Source organism: Mirounga leonina, unplaced genomic scaffold, assembly GCF_011800145.1.
Source record: "Mirounga leonina isolate KUSES-001 unplaced genomic scaffold, KU_Mleo_1.0 Mir_93, whole genome shotgun sequence".
NCBI lineage: Eukaryota > Metazoa > Chordata > Mammalia > Carnivora > Phocidae > Mirounga > Mirounga leonina.
Window position 1 is genome coordinate 35,527,845 of NW_023270854.1, and position 19,961 is coordinate 35,547,805.

At 48.5% G+C, this 19,961-nt stretch overlaps 1 protein-coding gene across 8 annotated transcripts in view; it reads right to left on the reverse strand.

Annotated features, from left to right (window-relative positions):
- Nucleotides 1-19,961, reverse strand: part of FHOD3 (formin homology 2 domain containing 3) — a 455,751-nt gene that overhangs the window by 39,938 nt on the left and 395,852 nt on the right. For all 8 annotated transcript variants that reach the window (XM_034996005.1, XM_034996004.1, XM_034996003.1 and 5 more), the window contains 2 exons: nucleotides 15,313-16,196; nucleotides 5,751-5,909 (listed from right to left, as the gene is read on the reverse strand). In XM_034996005.1, the coding sequence (XP_034851896.1) occupies nucleotides 5,751-5,909; nucleotides 15,313-16,196 (1,043 nt within the window). The remainder of the gene's footprint in view (nucleotides 1-5,750; nucleotides 5,910-15,312; nucleotides 16,197-19,961) is intronic.

The following is a 19,961-nucleotide window of genomic DNA, read 5'->3' on the forward strand; positions in this document are numbered from 1 at the left end:
GGTGAAGGGTGTGACTAGAAAGAGCTAGCACAAGACCTTTTCTGGGTGGTTCTGAATCCTGACTACAATGGTCACTACAGGAATTTATAGATTTTAAAAGTCCTAGAACTGGACAAGTCAATTTGCCTTTTTATTAATGCAAAAAAATAAAAATAAAAAACTGGACAAGACAGCCTAATCCACAAATGCACAAATGTTCACATGACTGTGATTCAGGATCTATCTGGGTGGGGTGGCTGTCATCCTGGGTCTGATGAGAGAGTTCTCAGGGCTGGTCATCTCTACAGTTTCTTAGAAGCCAGTGATGCCAAAGTGTTCTGTGCTTTGGTCATGGTGACACTGCAGAAGGGGAGCCTAGGTTTCCTTCATCGTGGCCCTAACACTGAGACGGGTGGGTAGAATCTGAGCATCTGGGCACATATTCAGCAACAATGCTCCTTGCTCCCCCAGAGGCTCACGCTCTTGCTCCCACCTGTCCACACAGATGGTATTAAGAAAAATAACCAAAACAATCTGAGCAGATGTCACTCCTTTAAAAACATCCAGGATCTGACCTGAACTAGCCTTCAAAACAAAAACTGCATTTGTATTTTAACTTTCATACTGCTTAAGTTGTTTGAAGCGTGTACGAGAATTCCAAAACAAAAAATTGTCAACGCTTCTCCCCCCTTCCTCAGAGGCATTTTCCTGCAATGATTTTAGCTGCTTCTTTCTTTTGGGAAAGTAATCGAACACCTTTTGTTTTTTACTTCTCTGACTAATTTAAACCATTTGTTCACCACTGAAGATTTATGAGGTTGCCATCTGCCAGTTTATTTCACTTTATCTTTTTACACATCCCTGGCAATAAAAATAGCCGTTAAGATGGGGGAACGGTGGGTTGAAGTCACCTTCAATGAGCTGATGGCCCTCTCTTTCCAGGAGCAGACGATAAGGGATGAGTGGGAAGAGGTGCCTTTAATTTGCTCTCCCACCATGTCTGTGAATTTACGGATGGTTTTATGGTCACCATTTGGTTTCACGGGGAAAAAGATGCCAAACAAAACCACTATGTAATAATCTCTGTGTTTGTTTTCCTTTTTTGCTTTCTTCCAGACGGTGTCCCACCAGCACTGCTTTCAGTCTACTTGCTTGGTTATCTGAAAACCGTAGTTCAGAGAACAATGGAGGGGTCTCATTTTTTGTGAGCCCAAATGCTTTTGGGTTTGGCCATCTCATTCACCTGCAGATAAGACTATCACGAGTAATTATTCTGCCCCATGAGTTTTGAGCAGAACCTGCTAGAGCTCTGGGTGAGAATCTAGCTCAGGGGTTTTGGTGACAATAGCAGGAAGCTGGAGCACTCAGAGCTGAGGCTGGTTTGTGTACAACTTGCATAACCTCATGAGTCAATGGCTCTCTACTCATGCACTTATTCTTACGCAGGGATTTTTTTCCCTTTACTTCTCAAGGTATCTTGATTGTATTTTCTTCCATTTTTATGACTCCTCAGTGAGGCACGTGGGGCAGAAATTGTTGCATCACATTTGCAAGTGACATGGTTTGCCTGAAGGTAGGCTGGCTCAATCAAGGCAGAGCTGAAGAACCACCAAGGGGCCTGCTCCTACTTTCCCAGCACCATTGCCACAGTTTGAGGCCATTCAGCCAGAAAGGCAAAACCACTGGCGTGTCTAAGGTGCCCAGCTGCAGGGACATTCTGGTTCTCTGGCCCGGCTGAGTGACTGTGGCTCCCAGGCCCAGGCTCATCTGTGTGTCCAGCACCCACTCGGACGGGGGTTGCACCGCACAAAAGGCCTAAAAATGTGCTACAGTTTTGTATACTTGGCCAAAGGGACTTTCCGTTTCTAGGATGCTAGCAGGCCTGGCAGCCAACATGAGCCAAGGTAAGTGTCATTTGGGACCATCCAACTGTGCTATTCTCTGTAGATACAGATGATAAAAATTAGAAAAGCTAGAGAAAAGAGGAAAACCCTTCATACTTCATTTATGATAAGCTGATGGCGTCTTTTATTTGGGAAAATATCATGAATACTACTTAGAGATGGCCCCAAAATGTGCTCTAAAGTTTAATACTCTTATGAAAGATTACTTCCTTAATGAAGTTGTTAACCACTCTCTCAGGTTTTCTTGACAAAGCTGGATACATATCACTGAGTTGCTAGGCAAAGCCACAGGATGTAATTTAATCCATCCTAATCACATTTGGTACACAGAGGTTTCAAACGGCCCTATGAAGCCGTGGTACCATGCTACAGTGCCTACACCCAAGAAGCAGATGGTCTGTTTGGCAAAAGGCCCTTCAGGCATTAGCTGGAAATCTTATTAGTAAAGATCTTAAGGATACACCTTCCATCTCTTCTCAGTCCTGACTTAGCTCCTGAACAACAAGCCTAGAGAGTAAGTTCTGGGTAGTTGCTCAGGACATGGATCTAGAGCAGCTATGCCCCCTCAGGTCCGGGAGATCAATGGCCAGAGATGGCAGGTGACAGATGAGCGTGTCCGGTTTCCACTGGACTCTTCTCAGCATGACTAACCAGAACTGAAAAATATACATGGTCCCTGGGGCGCCTGGGTGGCTCAGTCGGTTAAGCGTCTGCCTTCGGCTCAGGTCATGATCTCAGGGTCCTGGGATTGAGACCCGGTCGGTTGGACTCCATACTCAGCGGGGCGTCTGCTTCTCCCTCTGCCCCTCTCCCCTCCCCCCCTACTTGTGTTCTCTCTTTCAAAAAAACAAAATCTTAAAAGAAAAAAAAGAAAAATATACACGGTCCCTGGATTCACATGGGCAGCCTTCTGATCAGGTATTCTCAGGGGGATTTTGCCCCCAGGGCACATCTGACAAAGCTGGAAACATATTTGGTTGTCTCCACTGGGGCGGTACCACTAGCCTCTTTGGGTGGAGGCCAGGGACGCTGCTAATCACCCTACAACGCAGAGAACAGCTCCCGCAACAAAGAAACAGCCAATCCAGAATGTCGGTAGTGACACAGTTGAGAAACCCTGTTGAGATAAACACTGTGATAAAAAATGTGCCATCCCCTATGCTGTTGTGAGTGGGGCTGCCCTGACAGCGCTCAGGACGGGTTCAATGGTGGTTCTATGGCTGCATCCCCCTGCTGGAACCATTCCGCCCATCAGCTACTTCCTCCCAGGGGCACCCTGTAGGTGGCGCTGTGAGGCAGACTGCCGGTCTCAGGAGTCTTCTCCCTAACCTTTCAGATTCCCTCTTGTTCTTTTTGTCACATGAGCCCGGGCCCTGACTGACACTGGGACTCCCTCATCTTCAAGATGGGGAACACAACAGTTGTACCTCACAAGCATCTGTGTAGAGCGCGTGGCTTGCGCCTGGCCACAGAAGAAAGCTCCGGAAGCCATGTTTGGTGCTGCCTTGTTGCTCCCGTACCCCTCAGCAGCACTACTGTTGCTTGCATAACTCCTTCCTGCATCAAAAAGGTCCTTGCTGGAAACCAGTCAGGAAAAAAAAAAACCAAGTAATTTGCCTTCTTCTAAAATCGAAGTAACTTATTGTATCTGAAACTTTCCCTGCCCATGGAGAGCTACGTTTCAGGAAAGAACAAAGGCAAAACCCAAAGGAAATCAATCTTTCCTGACGGACTTTCAAGTCCTCATGACAAGAAAGGGAAATATTTTTTATGGGGGAAGATGTCATTCTTCCCTTCCATCAGGCTGGCTCTGGCTGCATTTGAGGCCTCTCTTTGCATGAATCTGAAGCTTTTGCAATCTCCCAAGGACGCTGCTAAGTCAATAGGACGGCTGGAATGTGTGCTAGGGCCTACCACGTAGTTTGCCCTAGATGAAAGACGCGTTGTGCTGGATTCTTCCAGGTCGGCAGCTCCCACCTGCCTAGTGGCCAGCCAACGCTCTGCTCTTCCCTCGCTTCTCTGGGGGCCCCAGAGAGGGACTGCCTCACACTGAGGCCCGGCCTGCCGCCTCCTCACTGTCCAGCAGCTGCCTCAGTGTTCCTCTATTTGCCTGCTGTCACCGGCTCTCTCCTTTATACCCCTGCCTCAGTCTGCCATGTCCTCTCACTCCTTGGCTGCCCACCTAGATATATTCACCTGCTCTGCTGCCTGGCCTGACTCCAGAGCTCGGCGCTGTTTCCTCTCCAAGCAGAAAGCAGATGCATGCTCCACCTTGTACCGGGCTCCTGGGACAGGGTGTGTGTGTGTTTCTCAGAGTTGAGCTGCTCAGGCCTTGCATTGGTTTCCTAGGGTTGCCAAAGGACTACAGAACTGGGTGGTTGAAACAACAGAATTCTCTCAGTTTGAGAGACTACAAGTCTGACATCAAGCTGTCAGCAGGGTGGTGTTCTCTCTGAAGGCTCTAGGGAGGAACCTTCCTCACCTCTTCCTAGCTTCTGGTAGTTGCAGGCGATCCTTGGTGTCCCTTGGCTTCTAAACGCATCACTCCAATCTCTGCCTCAGTCATCACATGGCAGTCTGTTCCATGTGTGTCCCTGTGTTCTCTGTCTTCACAGGATGGCATTCCCCTCTCTGTGTCTCTGTCCAAACTTCCCTCTTCTCTTAAGGACAGTAATCCCTGGAGTAGGGCCAACCCTAATTGAATATGACATTATCTTGATTGCCTCTGCCAAGACCCTATTTCCAAATAAGGTCATATTCTGAGATTGTGGGTAGACATGGATTTTGAAGGGACACTAGTAATCCGGTATAAACTTCTAGGAGCACAGTTTTTCCTGTGGGGGACTCCTCTTTCTAAAGCACAGAGGCATGCCCACCCTGCTGGGTTCAGACCCACTTGGCCCCATGGGCCCCACTGCTCCTTCCCACACTTGGGGCCATGGATGAGCCTTGCACCATGGTCCTGGGCCCTTCCTCTCTGTCAGGGGCTCATTCTCCCTCTGCAGCCAGTCTTCACTGGTCCTGTCCACTCTCCTAGGGTTATCTCAGATAACCCTGCGCTTGAATGAACCCCAACTATGGGAAGGCTTTAAAGGGATCCCTGGCTCCTTGCCAATAGGAGGATGGAGTGTCACCCAACACCACAAAGCTGCGTCCTCACATCCCCACGGTGCCCCAGCGAGCCCCAAGCTATACTGCCCTTCCGGAGGAATCTCCATGCTGGGCCGCTTGCCCCACTCACTCTTTCTTTGTTGCTAGAAGAGGAGCTTTAACTCGCCAGAGAGAGGCAGCAGCCCACGGTGGATGCAGAACAGGGCCTGGTGGAAGAGCACTGAGCCCCGCAGGCCCTACAGACCCAGCCAGTGACTCCTCCCTCTTCACTGCCACCATTCAGATCAACAGCTGCTAACAGCGTGTGGCATGGGTTCTCCAGCTTATCACCCACAGGCTAGCTCTACACATCCGAAGGTCATTCACAGGGATGTAAGCACACGCGGGAAGCCCTACTCGCGAGATGGTTCGTCCAGCATGTTCGGTGGGAAATGACGTGAAAGAAGACCCCACCAGCCCCCTCAGGAGGTTATCCTCGTCTTCTTCCACGCTGAGGTAGGTGAGCGTGGTCAGAAGGCAGACAGTAAAAGAACCAGAGAGTGAGGCTCACTGAACTTCACAGGCCAAGTGGGGCTTCCCCCCACGACCCAGAACTTTAAAAAAAAAAAAATGTGAGAATTAATTAACATTATTCAGAGTCTGGCTGAAACAGAAAAATGGCAAGCCCCCTGTGGAGAGAGTCATATTGGACACAGTAATGCTTTACATATGGGACACGTTAACAGAATACAAATAATGCTTGATAGAGCTTCTTACCTCAATTCCTTCTTTGTTTAAGGCATATTCATCAAAATTCAAAATGGCTATCTTAATCGTTCTCGGAGGGGGCAGCACTGTCAGACCAATATTAATGGCATTGCTCCTCTTGGGGTCCAGGACGATGACCTCCTGCCTTTTTCCATCTGCAGCAGTTTTCTTGGTATTAAAATAAGGAGAATCCAAGATTAATGCATCATCTTTGGTCTTTTCTGTGTTTCATTATTTAAAAGCAAACTCACTACTTATTTAGAGATGAAAACAAATGGCCCCGATTCAGGTCAGGGAAGGACTGGCTACTGCTCAGCACAGAAGAAAGAGATCAAGGATTAGCTCTGAGAAGCCGCCAAGCATGGGTCAGCAGTGGAACTTCGCGAGTCAGACACATTACAAAATAAAATTGATTTTCCTTCAATTGGGAAAAATGTGATATTTGGCAAGAAAAAAAAACAAAACCTGTTTTTTTCCATAGAAGCAGTGGAAACAAAACTAAAACCTCTCAGAACTCCCTTCCTGCAGGCTGCAAGGTGTCGGAATGTGCCTTGGTTGGCCCTAGCGCACATGGTATGAGCCCAGAGATGGAGACCATCAGTATACACGCTGAGAAGACAAGAGTGATGAGGAGAATCCACCATTGTTGGCCAGTCAGCTCCTCTGCATCCCCGGCTGCATCGTCTCAAGGCTCCTCTCACCATTTCAACATCCTCTGTCCCTAACAACAGAGCACCTGTCACACTTAGACACCTGGATGGCTGCCCACTGGATAGGTGAAGAGGGACCTTCCGAGGAAGGGAAACCAAAGGGAATCTGCTCAAGACCAGTGAGGGATGAATGGGTACAGGGGACAAAGAGGGGGACAGGTGTCCTCACAGAGCCCTTGTGTGTATGGCTTCCCTGCTGACCTGGGTGCTCCTTGGGAGGCAGGCCCTGGGCTAGCACGTGACCAGAGCCTAACACGTCTGTGAGGGGGTAAAGCCAACCAAAGCCAGGGCCGAGATGACAATGCCCTCCACTCTCCCCTTCAGCTCTCCAAAAGTTAATGGTGGGAAAAAGTGGAAGAGATCCGACTCAGCAAGCACCCTGTTCGTGCTCAGGTTTCTCTTGAGACAAAACAGAGCTGGGGGGATGACTGTGTTCACATATGTAGCAAGCCCAGGATGACAATGATGAATAAGGCACAATGGATCTCCTGAAGGAAAAGACCTGTTCAGCACGACGGTGGGTGTGCTCCCCATGGGAAAGGGCTCAGCGGCGGGGTAACTACCTCACCTGGGGGGTGCAGGGGGTCAGGGTCCGGAGGAGCTGACACTGGAGCTGGGCCCTAAACAATGTCTAGGATGGAGCCTGGAACCAGGGAGTGAAGGAGAGAAGGGGCTTTGTCTAGCTGGCTGGGAACGGCCAGGGACGACGCTGGAGGCTTGGGGGCCGCCGGCAGGGGACGTCAGGAAAAGCCGCTCCAGTTCCGCGGCACGCAGACGGCTGTCGGTCGGTCGGTCTGCTGTGCGGAGGCCCTCCCGACTGGCCGGGCCTGCGAGCGGCTGGGCCCTCTAGAGAAGCTGGCTTGCTGTAACCCTGGAGGCCGGAAGCTGGCAAGGAAAAACGGGCTGTGGTTCCTTACGTCCTCCTAAGCCTGTCCAAACTCAATTGCTAAAATTCTATTTTAAATCCTTAAATATGCATTTGGGAATAAATTAAAATTTCCTCACGAAGAAAAGAACTGAAAGCATCGCAGCTGTTCTGGGGTCTGGTGGCCAGGAGGAACAATTCTTGTGGGTGTGATCAGTTTGGAAGGCCCAGGGACATGTGTAGAAGCATCCCTACGCTGCAGGGCAAACGGATCTTCTACGTACTCAGTCAAGGAAGCTTACTGGGAGCCCCTGAAATTCAGCTTTCAAATCTAAGGTATTTTTGTGTGTGTGGAAAGAGAAGAAGGAACGAGCAAAGGTTTGGCAAAAGGCTGGGTAGAGGCAATGAAGAGGGATGCCAGGACATGAGGCCTGGAGACCCTACGGTAGACATCCCATGAACACAAGGAATGGTGCCACTCGAGGAGGGTAGCAGGCAAGGCAGGAGAGGCAATACCCACAGCCAGGCTCCAGGACAGGAGGCATTTCCTGGAAGACAGGGATTCCCTGGGAATCATTAGCCCTTTGCTCCTCATCTATATAGCCCCTCTCACTCCAAGAGCCTGGAAAGATGCCTGGGCAGACTCAGCCCAACCAGCCTTTGTGCAAATGAGAAAAAGATGCCCCCTCTGGAGAGACACAGCCCCATGGCAAACAGCTTGAGAGAGAAGCACCCTCAGAATTCAGCCCCCCCCCCCCCGCCCCCGGTCAGCATTCACTTACAGCAAACAACCTGCAGACACCTACGGGATGGCTCTGAGCCTGACACTTCCTTGTCCCCATTCCCAACAGAACTCAATTTACACCAGTGGACACGCCCACACACGCCCCTAAGAGTCAGGGAACAGCAAGCCACTGAGCATCCTGAAATGACAGGGAGAGCTGTCCCCAAAGGTGACTCCATGCGTTTTCAGAGCACTTCAACCCACTTGGTGACGGAAAGAGGAAGAATTAAATATCTGAAACGGAACTTTTCAATCTCTGGATTTTATCCAAGAGGTGTTTTAAATGCTGTTCTTCATAATTAAAACAAACTCCACTGGATGCTGCTGAGCACGCAAGTGCCCCAGGGTCTGTTTTGCCCGAGACAAAGGAGGGGTCACGTGGGGATGTCCGACTCTCTCCTTCCCTCCCACAATAACCTAGAGAAGCACCTTCCAGGGTGAGCCAAAGTTCTCTGTGCCTGGGAGCACATGTCCATGTCTCAGGATCAGCAGTCATCGAGTATGATCCATTTCAATTGTCTTTCTGTGGTCAAAGCCCCAGAGTAGCAAGTGTGACCTTCATGATGTCCTTCACATGGCCCTATGACAGAGTACCTATTTGCAGGGCCCTGCGTCTTAGAGCAGATTGGTTCCAGAGAGCAGACCCCAATCCAGGAAGCTGACAACTAGGTGAATCTGGGGCTGCAGGGAATGGTCACGGCTCTCCCCCAAGCCTTTGCAGCTAGCAATAACCACTTAAATTGATGACCTCCTCTATGCTTCCCAGAAATCCTCTAACCCTTGTGGCCTTGGGTGCTGCCTATTTGAAGCTTCTTCCTGGAAGGGGTCACTGCTGCCTTCCTGGAAGCTAGACCTCCAGTCTTCTTGCATAGTTTGGAAAAACGGAGTTGAATTGTTTTAGGGACCTCCTTCCTGACCCTTCTGAGAGTTCTCTGCTCGCCTTGACAGAATCCCTTTCCATGGAGGGTAACCTCTTTTCTTACCAGTTTGGCCATCTACACTGCCCCCGCCCCCCACCTTGTAATCTTCTTGGCTGAATCAGAAACAAAAGCAAACAAAAGCCCTACATGGCATCCAAGGCTGACACATTTCCCTAGAGACAGTATTTCTGGAAAGGCAACTATTGGCATGCTGGACGATCCCTGATAGCTGGGGTTTCAAAGGTGGTACTCTCCTAGATGCTAAGCATTGCTGCCTGATTCTGCTCAAGAGTTCGGGTTAACCAGGCTTTCTGGAAGCAAAACTGAGCCTGGCTTCTTCCCAGGGTACCCCAACCCATTAAAGAAGTTTCCCCTTTCCCCTGAACACTTTGGGACATATTTGGAGAAGTGGCATGTTCAGATACAGCTCCACGGTGGTTTCCCCACCCTGCCTCCTTACCACTCTGTTGTTGGGGCAACTATCTTAGCCCAGAGTCTGCTGTTCTTGTTTTCACTTTCCACCAAGCCCTAGTCTAGCATGCTGTGCCCAGAGCCTGGGCCCCCAGGAGCCTCCTTCCAGCAATCCTTTCCTCCCTGACAGTTCTTGAGACTAGCTGAGGTGGAGGACAGAGCTTTTTGGCTGATGACCTTTTATCAAAAAGCAGTAGAAACAAAATGGAATCCAAGGATCACATGGACAGACTCGGGAGCCCTGAAAGGGAGCTTCAGCTGGGATCTGACCATTCGTGGCTGTGTGATTTTGGCAAGTCACTGGCCCTCTCTGTGCCTCAGTTTCCTCTCTGGCACATATCTCACAAGGTTTGCTGTGAGAATAAATGAGACAATGAATGTAAAGCAGTGAGACTAATGCCTGGCTCACAGCAGGCAGTACAGAGGTATTTGCCAGAACAATCAGAATAATATTACTGGGATTAATACATGTAAAGTCCTCACGACAATGCCTGGAACATACTGCTTTCTAAAAATGAGTTCTTACTTATTTCACCAAGAGTGATTCCTTTTTATTGTTTTTACTCCATTGACATTTTAAAAATATGTGGTCTATCAATGTATATTTTTCACGCCTAACGCATTTACCACGTTTACTGATCAAATGCACCTATACAAACAGGAATTTCAGGTCAGATCAGCGTCCCCACCCTGGAGAGTGGTAGTTCCAGAGGCCAGTGTAGAGACCCGATACTCAGTGTAGCCCACAGAGCTGCTTGTCAGGCACATGGCACTTTGCATGGGGCTTTGTGAATGACTGAAAATATCTCATGAGTGTTCATTAGAGTCTAGACCTCCAGGCATATAGAATCCCAGAAAATGAGTACACTTTCAGGGGTACTAATGATCTTCCAAAAAAGAATGTAGAGAACATCTTGGTTTCTGTTTTTAATGAAGACTATCATGGTGATTTCCACATGCCGAATTCCCTTCCGAAGCTAACAGACTGGTCTCCAGGACTAACGCAAAGGGATATTCTGGAGAAAGTACAGGAGATTCTCCTTTTCCATGGCTGCCTCCATGACTGATGGGTAAACATTAAGTCACTAGCACTAGCTGGGAGAAATTCAACATCATGTATCTGAGGAGGAAACAGGCCTGATCAATCTACGGACACTTTCTGAAAGGAAAACCAGAAAATGTAGTTTTTTTACACCAGTGCTTTACAATGGTGGGTACACAGAGAATCTTCAGTGGTACTTCTAAACATCAGTGACACCTGGGTTCTATCCTCTGAGATTCTGATCTCCTTGGTCTGGAGAAGGGCACACGGGTCATAAACATTAAATAATCTCTTATGCAATTAGGGTCACTGATTTAGATTTTCTGTAAGTCTAAAGGCTTTTGAAGCAGGATTGTTGAGTAGAAAGGTGTTCTTTCAAGAGGAATGCAATTTAAAAATAGGAAACGAAAGGCAGGGATAAGAGATTATTTCTTAAAATAGAAAAAGAGTAACAGGGTCCTCCTGTCCATTCTAAGATGTAACCAGGACCGGTTCTACCATTTTTATGAATGAGGTGGGATAAAGTCCCAACAGCTATAGACAATGCAGGGAGTTTTCTTTTATCAATGTTACGAGACTGACATGCCCAACAAATGCCAAGCTCACATCCCAGCACAGGGAGCTAAGCTGTCAGCTACAGAGAAACAGTCTTTCCACACTCAGGGGTAAAGCAGCATGGGAGGCTCTGGGGTTGGGTGCAGCTGACTCCTGAAGACACGGACACACGTCCTGCCACAGCTAACACCACGAAACCACATCATGGGTGTGGCTCTTGGAAATAAAACAGAAAACCTGGCTCTTCCTCTCCACACAGTCCTGGGGCTTCTGTCTGTGGCACACCACGGTAGGGAGGACCAAGGTCCAGAGTAGGGCTCCAGTGAAGGCAGAAAACTCCTCATGAGGGGTGAGTATGAAATGAGAAGTGCGGGGGGATGGGAAGAGGGGACAGGTGTGGAGGCATGCAATCTGGGCAGGTAAACAGGGCTTGGTTTCCAGTCTCCTGATGCCGCCATGAAGAGTCACTCCTTTGAATTTTTAAAGATCGATTTTACTAGAAATAAAGGATGCAACCTTCAAAGAGTGGATATTCAGTGTATAGAACTTGTTACCCAGATGGTGCTGTGACTGAACATAGAAACTGTGCTCAGGATGTGATTTGTTAGATGAACAGCCCTAAGCTGGAGAACACTCCCATGAAATGCATGACCTCTCAAAACACTTCTCAGCATCACTGTCGCAGCCCCTGGGTCTGGCTCAGCAAAGCACGGGCTTTATGACAATAAATCATCCCTCTTCACTCCCCGCTAACTGCCAGAAGAGTGACGCCAGAGGATATTTTCAAAACTGTCTGTTGAGAAAGTGACAATGACAATGAGGCCACGATACAGATGTCATAAAGATGTGACAACTGTGGAATTTTCCTAAGTCCTGTAACAAGGGAGACCGATACACATGGGCGAGCATTAAGGCAACAACATCACCAACGATGTCTAAAGACAGACTGAAAATCCCGTCGTTAGGCATGGAGTCTCTGAGGAACTTGTCAGAATAGGCTAGCCTTATCACGAAGCTTAGGAAAAAAAGTATTAATTTCCCCATTCTTCTGCAGTAGTCTTCTGTAGCTGAGGCCAGCTGCAAAACAGCTACATTTCACATGGCAACGGAGTGCGTCTAGTACCCTAACCAGGAGACCCCTGAGGGAGCAAGGGACTGTGCTCTTCAGGCATACACCTGGGCCAACCTGGGTACACCAGATGTATGGTCCGCCCACTTAAGTCCCAATGCTGGGTTTTGAACTTCCAGAGAGAATTCAGTTTTCTGAGGGCAATGTTAAATAAAATAACATTTCTGTACATCCTGAACTAGAATACTGGGTAGGAAAACTTGACTCTCTTCTTGGGGGAGAATAAAACGGAGTAGGGTAGGGGGTGGGGGAGTCAACATGGAGAGTGGTGGTGGAGGGGATCAATGCCCTCCTCATTGGTGCCTCATTTTTCACTTTAAATCAGTGGTGTACAACTTTGGTTGAGTCCCTGGGGAGCCTTTAAAAACAACCCAGGCTGGGGCTCACCCCAGACCAAATAAATCCTCATTCTCTGAATTTTCTTAACAAGTCACTGCTAATTGTTTCTGATATACTTTGAAATGCCAGGGTAAATAGAGTTGAAAAAATTTCTCCAAACCCATTTTGGCGCTCCCTCTCCATAATAAACCGAACAAGCCCAAGGGAGTAAGACAGGACTGAGTCCCCAAAGGGGAAACCAAGTCTCTTCCTTCCTTCTGTTTCCTCTTCCACTTCACACCTGTCTGAATCTGTCCATAACTTAAGATCTAAAAACTGCCTTTTGGGAGCAGGAGGGGCTTTGCTACTCTTGATTAGGCACACAGGTTGAAGACCACTTCCTGGGGACTCCTCAGGATGATGCCAGGTCCACAGGGGTATTTCCCCTTATCTCCAGGGGCTTTCTGCCCTGACATCTTTCTCTGGGGTCACTTCTATGATTTCCTCTGTGATGTGCCACACCTCAGACCAGCAGTAGAAACACAACATGATGAAATTTAGCACAGGATTTCTGCCTTTCTCCACAAAACATAATTAAAGTCATCTTACTAAAAAGCTATGTATATTTCCTGCTGAGAGAGAAAAATAGCTCCAGTTCCAAAAACTATTTGGAAAGGAAATACAAAAGCATATTTTTCTGTACTTATTTCCACTAAGTGGTCACCCAGCCTTGGATCTGGAACATGAATCTTTATCTTGGGGGTGACCTGGTCATAAGAATGTTCTGGAACTCTGGTCTGCTATAAGTTTTCTGACAAAACCCAAAACCAGTTCCCTCTGCTCTGTGCTGGCTTGTGAAGTCTATTCCATTTTATTTGTGTTGCTCGCTATTGTGTTTAATGAAAAACTTCTCATAAGCCAGAATTCGGAAGTGGCTGTTTACAGCTGTGTTTTATGAAAATCACAGTCAAGGATTAGAAACAGAAGTAAAATTGGTTATATCTGCATTGCTAATGTACACTTAAGGGATTCAACTCTCCAATGTGATGTATTTTAATGTGCATTTTCACCTTTTGTAACATTTGTGAATTAGTTCCTGCTCACATTTCTTATCTGCCCCCCCCGGCCCCGCCCAAAGAACAAAGGTATGGGTTTCTGGGTCCCACTGAAGAACACACTTGAATCCATTTGGTAAATTTTTCAATATACTATTACTTTTCTCTTATGCTCTCACCTCATAAAAACTAGGCAAACATTTGTCCTTTAGCCAGGCAATGAAGTATTTTATGAGGTCACGACCTACTTCAAGCAAGAATGGAACTTTGGGCTACTGAGAGGGCACTGACCAGACTCTTGTCACCAACCAGAGTAGGGCCACGAGAAGGAGGGAGGCAAGTGGACTGCCCGTTTTGGGTTCTCTCAGTGAAGCTTTTAATTTTGCTATTTCCTTTGTAAAAATGAAGTCAGAAGTAACTTCACTGCCAAACCAATACTCCCTTTTCTTCCTCCCACCCAAGTCAAGGGCCAGCAACCTACGGGTGCTGAGCAACCAGGAGAAGCCCAGAGGGCGCACCAGCCAGATGAGCCCACATGGGAGGTGGTGGCTGAGGGAGACCAGCCAACTAGATCCGTGGGTTGGAGAGTGGTGTGAGGGAGGGCAGGCCCTGGGTAACCCTGGGCCACCTGAGACTGCTCTTTTAACCAGCCAGGCCTGTCTTCTCCCAAATGCCGGGCTGCGCTGGAAGAACCGAAGGGGGCGTGTGGGTGGCTCAGCACCACATGTCACCAGTCCTGGCAAAGTCAGGAGACAGACACACAGAGCGGGTGCCCAACCTCACTTTCCTCGATGTCATTTCCTAGAGAGGACAAAAGGGGGATCTACTTTCAGCTGAAGGACAGCACTGACAGGACATGATTTGCTTTGTTGGATCCTAGCTGTTTGGATTTATAAGCAGGAGGAAGCTTTAATTCTGACGCGGGCGGATTCCTGAGGCTGGAATAGTTTAGATTCACATCCTTGCTGAGACTGGGTAGAAACTGACACCCAGGGTAAAGGTCAACTCAGGAAGAGCAGCCCTACTCCTGCACCCCCTCCAGGCACTGACCCTGTCACCTGGCCCCTTGTCTGAAGGACACTCTTGTCCTGAGGATGCTGCACATACTTTGTGAATCAGAATTGGTACTTGACTGGCAGGTTGGGGATCCCAACTCAGGTAGCTTTATACTCACCCAAAATCCTGATAAATGGAACACATGGAGCTAAAACTAATTTATGGTAAGTTCTTGCAGGTAAGTCTTGCAGACTCTAAATTACCGTGTGCTTACAGCCGAGGTCCCAATTACTACTACCATCAACTATAATCAATCAAGGCAAGAGTAAATAGACCCATGGATAAAGTCCATGTGTTTGATAAATTTGCAAGATGACTTTCCTCCAGTTAATGTCAGCGTCTATGACTGGGCTATGCTAATGTTCCCTGGTGAATCATTCTGTCTTTTCGGTTATTTGGTTCTTTGAAAGCTACTTTCCCTAACGGTGTTTGTAGGCTGCCGTCCATGTTAGCCAATCAAGGGTCCTGTACTCATGCAGCTTACCTCTAGCGTAGGGCACAGACTAATCTCTAAAAGGTCCGATTTTTATACCGTCCGCCTTTTTCTCCCCCACCACATAGCCAAAGCAGCACGAAGGGATTTTTAAATACAACAGATCTCTCAGCCCTACTCAACAGCGGAAAGGAACTCTTTAAATCAAGAAGCATTCGGGATGCTAGCCGTACCTTAGAGACGGACAGTTCCTTAGATTTAGACTCAAACAGGTGCTCCAGCCTGGAAGTGTCCACCTTGATGGGTTCCAGTTTTGACCACAGGAATTCCCTGCAGCGCCGGTTGTTCTTCTTACATGGCCACTCGAACGGCCGCACTTCATTCCAGAAGAGACGGATGGTCTTCTTTTTCTTGGTGAATGCCGGCTGACCCCGGGGGACCTGGGGCCACCCTAAGCCCTGAGGAGCGTTGACTACTGGAGGAGGAGCCAATAAATTACCGGGGACTGGAGGGGGAGGTACGCTGTCCAGCAGGGGCGGTGGGGGTGGGGGCGGCAAACCCAGAAAGGTGGGCGGGGGTGGGGGCGGTGGCCCCGGGGCCTCCCTGGGGCCCAGGTCCACGTCCAGGACGTCCACATCATCTTCCTCCCCCAGGTCGGTGAAATCCATGTCTTGGATTCTGAGCTCCCTCGGGTTGGCCATGAGCTGGTCCCAGATGTAGTCAGATTCCGTCTTCGGCTGTGCAGATGCTTTCTCTGGGACCCTGTCATTAGGCTCGGCGTCAGGGGAGACGGACCCTCTCCCTAGGTCCCCGCTGTTGAATTTCTCAGCAAAGGCTTTCACGCTGCCCCGATTGTCCAGACAGCCAACGTCCACCCTCCTGACGCTGTCATCCTGGGCCACAGAGTTGGCCTGCAGGGTGGATATCCTGCTAGCCAGGCTGGCCACCGCCTCCGCACCCGGCTCAGTCCTCCCGTTCTCGCCCTCCCCCTTCTCCTCGTCATCCGTGGGCTTTCTGTTATGGGCATACAGCATGTCCAGCATGAACCGTTTGTTGGTGAGGATGTCGCCACACTGCTCATTTACACCGGCATCCTGAACACCCGCCGACCACAGACCTGAAAGCGTACAGGAGAGGAAAAAAACAAAGTGAGCAAGTGGCAGGTGCCTCAATCTCATGAGAAAGCAGTTAGGTAATAACGGAGGCCTTACACACAGAGTGACTTCAGAGAAGACACTGAAATAAAGCAATTTAAGAGGCAGGTGGTCATAGCTGACAGGATGCTCTTGACCAGGAAGAGACGTTGCATCAAAGTCTCAATGACTTGTTCCAGGGCCCAAGACTCTTGTAGGTAGGATACCACTCTTGGCTCCCACCCTGGCTCATGGGACTGTTTTCCTCACTCTTCCTGCCCACCCATGACAGTGGGTCAGGACCCACTGAGCCACAGATAACTAAGGGGCTTCTGTCCTAACTAGACACGGGGAGGCAAGGAAGATGCTCCCTTGCCCACCATAGGACAGGTGTTGGAAAGGCTGCGGAGTTATGTCTGTTTTCCCCCCCACACTCTGCATCTGCATCAGTGCAGCTCAAATACCTGGGGAAACACACAAACCAAGTCACTGGTCATACCTTAAGTCCATGGGCACCAGTCTTCAGGAAACCCTTAATGCTGCCTGGCAGCCTCATCCACGACCTCTCCTGGGGGACTTTTCCCACCTCCCCTCTCTCCTCTAACTTCCCCACCATCTCATCTGCACACCAGCATAGCCTTGCTTCCTAGTTCAACAGCTTAACAGAATAAGTCAGAGGAGATCTTCCAGGGTCTCATCCAACCTCCCCCTGCCCCCGCCACCCGCACCTGAACCCCAACCATGGCCTCCCTCCTGTGACTACCGATAAACCATCCCCTTCAGCAGAGTCAGCCACTCCACATGTGCATCTGGAAGCCATTCCTGCGGTTCTCTGTCCTGCATTTCCCATGCTCCTCCCACTAGACCTTCCTGCTGGCATATAAACATGGTATAATTTCACCCATCTTAAAAAAAAAAAAACAAAACTCAACTCCACTTAGCCCTCAGCTATAATCCAACTTTTCTCCTTTCAAGTAAAGCTGCTTATCAGAGTTGTTTGTCTCACTGCTCCAGTTTTTCTTATTCTCTCTCTTGAACCCAGTCTAATGAAGTTTTTGCTCTCACCACCTTTCAAAGCTGCTCCTTCCCAGGTGGCCGAAGACTTTGGTGCTACACTAGACCCAGCAGCTCACTCCCTCCTTTACTTATATCCTTCGGGTGACTTCTAGGACACTGTACTCACCTGGTTTGCTGCCTTTTCTCTGGCTGCTCTCTCTCAATCTCCTATGCCAGTTCCTCCTTATCTTTGCCCTTTAAATGTCCTTGGACCTCTTGTGTCCTTGTACACTTCCCATCTCATCCAGTCTTCTGGCTTTAGCTACCACCTCTGCCCTCATCCCCACCCCCTCTCCAAACCTGCTTCTCCTGCAGCCCTTTCTTATCTCAGACATGGCAACTTTCATCCATCCTGCTGTCAATTCCAAACATCTCAAGTCAATGGACTCCTCCTGTTCTTTCATGGGCACATCTAACACAGCAGGGTGTCCAGTTAGCTAAATCTTCAAGTCACATCCAGAATCCACCCACTTTTCTCATCACCTGCCCTGCCATGGTCCTGGTCTGAGCCAGCATGGTTTCTTGCCTGCAACACTGCAGGGATGTCCCTTAGCTGGTCCCAACTTCCATGCACATCCCTCGAGAATCAGTTCTTAATGCAATGCCATGTGTTAAAATGTCTGATCAGATCTTTCTGCTCAAAGACTTCTAACGCTGCCACATTTCACCAAGTAAAAAATCAGTGACTTTTCAATGTTCCCAAGCCTAGCATGAACCCACCTTAATTTTCTTGATGACCTGGACCTCTTTAGCTACAGTAGCTGCTTGACCTTCCTAGACCTCACCAGGCATGGTCTGGCCTCAGGGCCTTTGCCCATCCCAGGACAAATGGCACCCATTTAACCACACAATCTGCTTCTCAACCTCCTTTTAGGTCTTTGCTCAAACAGTATCTTCCCAGTGAAGTCCTCCCCAACCACCTTACTTAAAATTGTGCCCTAAAATTTCCTGCCCTCTCCCCAGTGCCATTTATCGCCCTTTCTGGCATTCGTCACCAGAGCACTTATTACTGCCTCATTTTCCTTATTTATTTTATTGCTGCCTTTGTCCTACCACTGGAACAATTACAATTGTTAAAAACGTCCTCTTCATTGGAATGTAAACTCTGTAAGAGCAGGAATTGGGGTTTCGTTGTTGCTGTTGTTCACTGTTGTACTCCCAGCATCTAGGATGAATCAATGAATCAGTGAATGGTCAGGAATGTTATTCCTCTGAGTTTGCTTCCTAAGGGCCAGCAGGGCTGTATGGCAGGCATTCAGGATGTGAGTTCCATCACATACCCAAGGCCTCTGTGGATACTTGTGTTGGGGGATGGCAGGGACCTAGGCCACGGACATGCGCATCGATGTACCTTTTGTTCCACCAAAGGAGAATGGCCCAATCAAACATGCTGAGGGTGCCTGGGTGGCTCAGTTGGTTAAACGACTGCCTTGGGCTCAGGTCATGATCCTGGAGTCCCGGGATCGAGTCCCACATCGGACTCCCTGCTCAGCGGGGAGTCTGCTTCTCCCTCTGCCGCTCTCCCCCTCTTGTGCTCTCTCTCTCTCTCTCTCTCAAACAAATAAATAAAATCTTTAAAAAAAAAAAAAACATGCTGGGAGGGACACTGGTCTCTCCCATGGCCCTGCCTTGATCTTAGAGGAGGCATTATTGGGGAGCACAAAGGTCCCTGGTGCTCTGTTTCCTCTGTAGCTTTGTCCTCTGCTCAGCAGTGACCTAACCTCACCAAAGGACCAATACCCGAACAAGGAGCTCTTGAACCCTCTTGCAGGTTTCAAAGAATACACTTAGGAGACAACCACCATCAAAGAGGGAGGAGACAGCATTTGAGGACATGATGGGAAAATCTGGGATCTGGAGTCCCTACAACTGGCCGGACAGTCCTGTAAACAGGAAGACTGCTTTGAGGTCAGAAGACTGCAACACATAAAGTGGAGAAGGAAAAAGAAAAGGATACAATCAGGTAATATTTTAAATGCTGGTTTTTGGGGCACCTGGGTGGCTCAGTCATTAAGTGGCTCTGCCTTCGGCTCAGGTCATGATCCCAGGGTCCTGGGATCGAGCCCCACATCAGGCTCCCTGCTCAGAGGGAAGCCTGCTTCTCCCTCTCCCACTTCCCCTGCTTGTGTTCCCTCTTTCGCTGTCTCTCTCTCTGTGTCAAATAAATAAATAAAATCTTAAAAAAAAAAAAAAGTGCTGATTTTCTCCCTTACTCTTTTTATTCACTTAGGCCTTCTTGGATCATTACGTAGTGTTGCTTCTTTATCTCTAGTAATTTCCTTTGCTCTGAAGTCTACTTTATCCGATATTAATATAGCCTCTCCTGCTCTCCTTTGATTAATGGTAGCATGGTATATCTTTTCCCAACTTTTAACTTTCCATCTACCTATACCCTTATGTTTAAAAGGATTCTTGTATACACAGCATATATATATAGTTGGGTTATATTTTTATCCACTCTGCAAATCTCCGTCTTTTAATTTAAAGTGATTATTGGGGCACCTGGCTGGCTCAGTTGGTAGAGTATGTGACTCTCAATCTTGAGGTTGTGAATCCGAGCCCCATGTTAGGTATAGAAACTACTTTGAAAAAAAAATAAAGTATTACGTTAGGGCTTCAGTCTGCCTCTTTATTTTTTGTTTGTTCCCTTTTAGTTCCTGTTTCTCCTTTTTGGGTCACAGGTGGGTTACCTG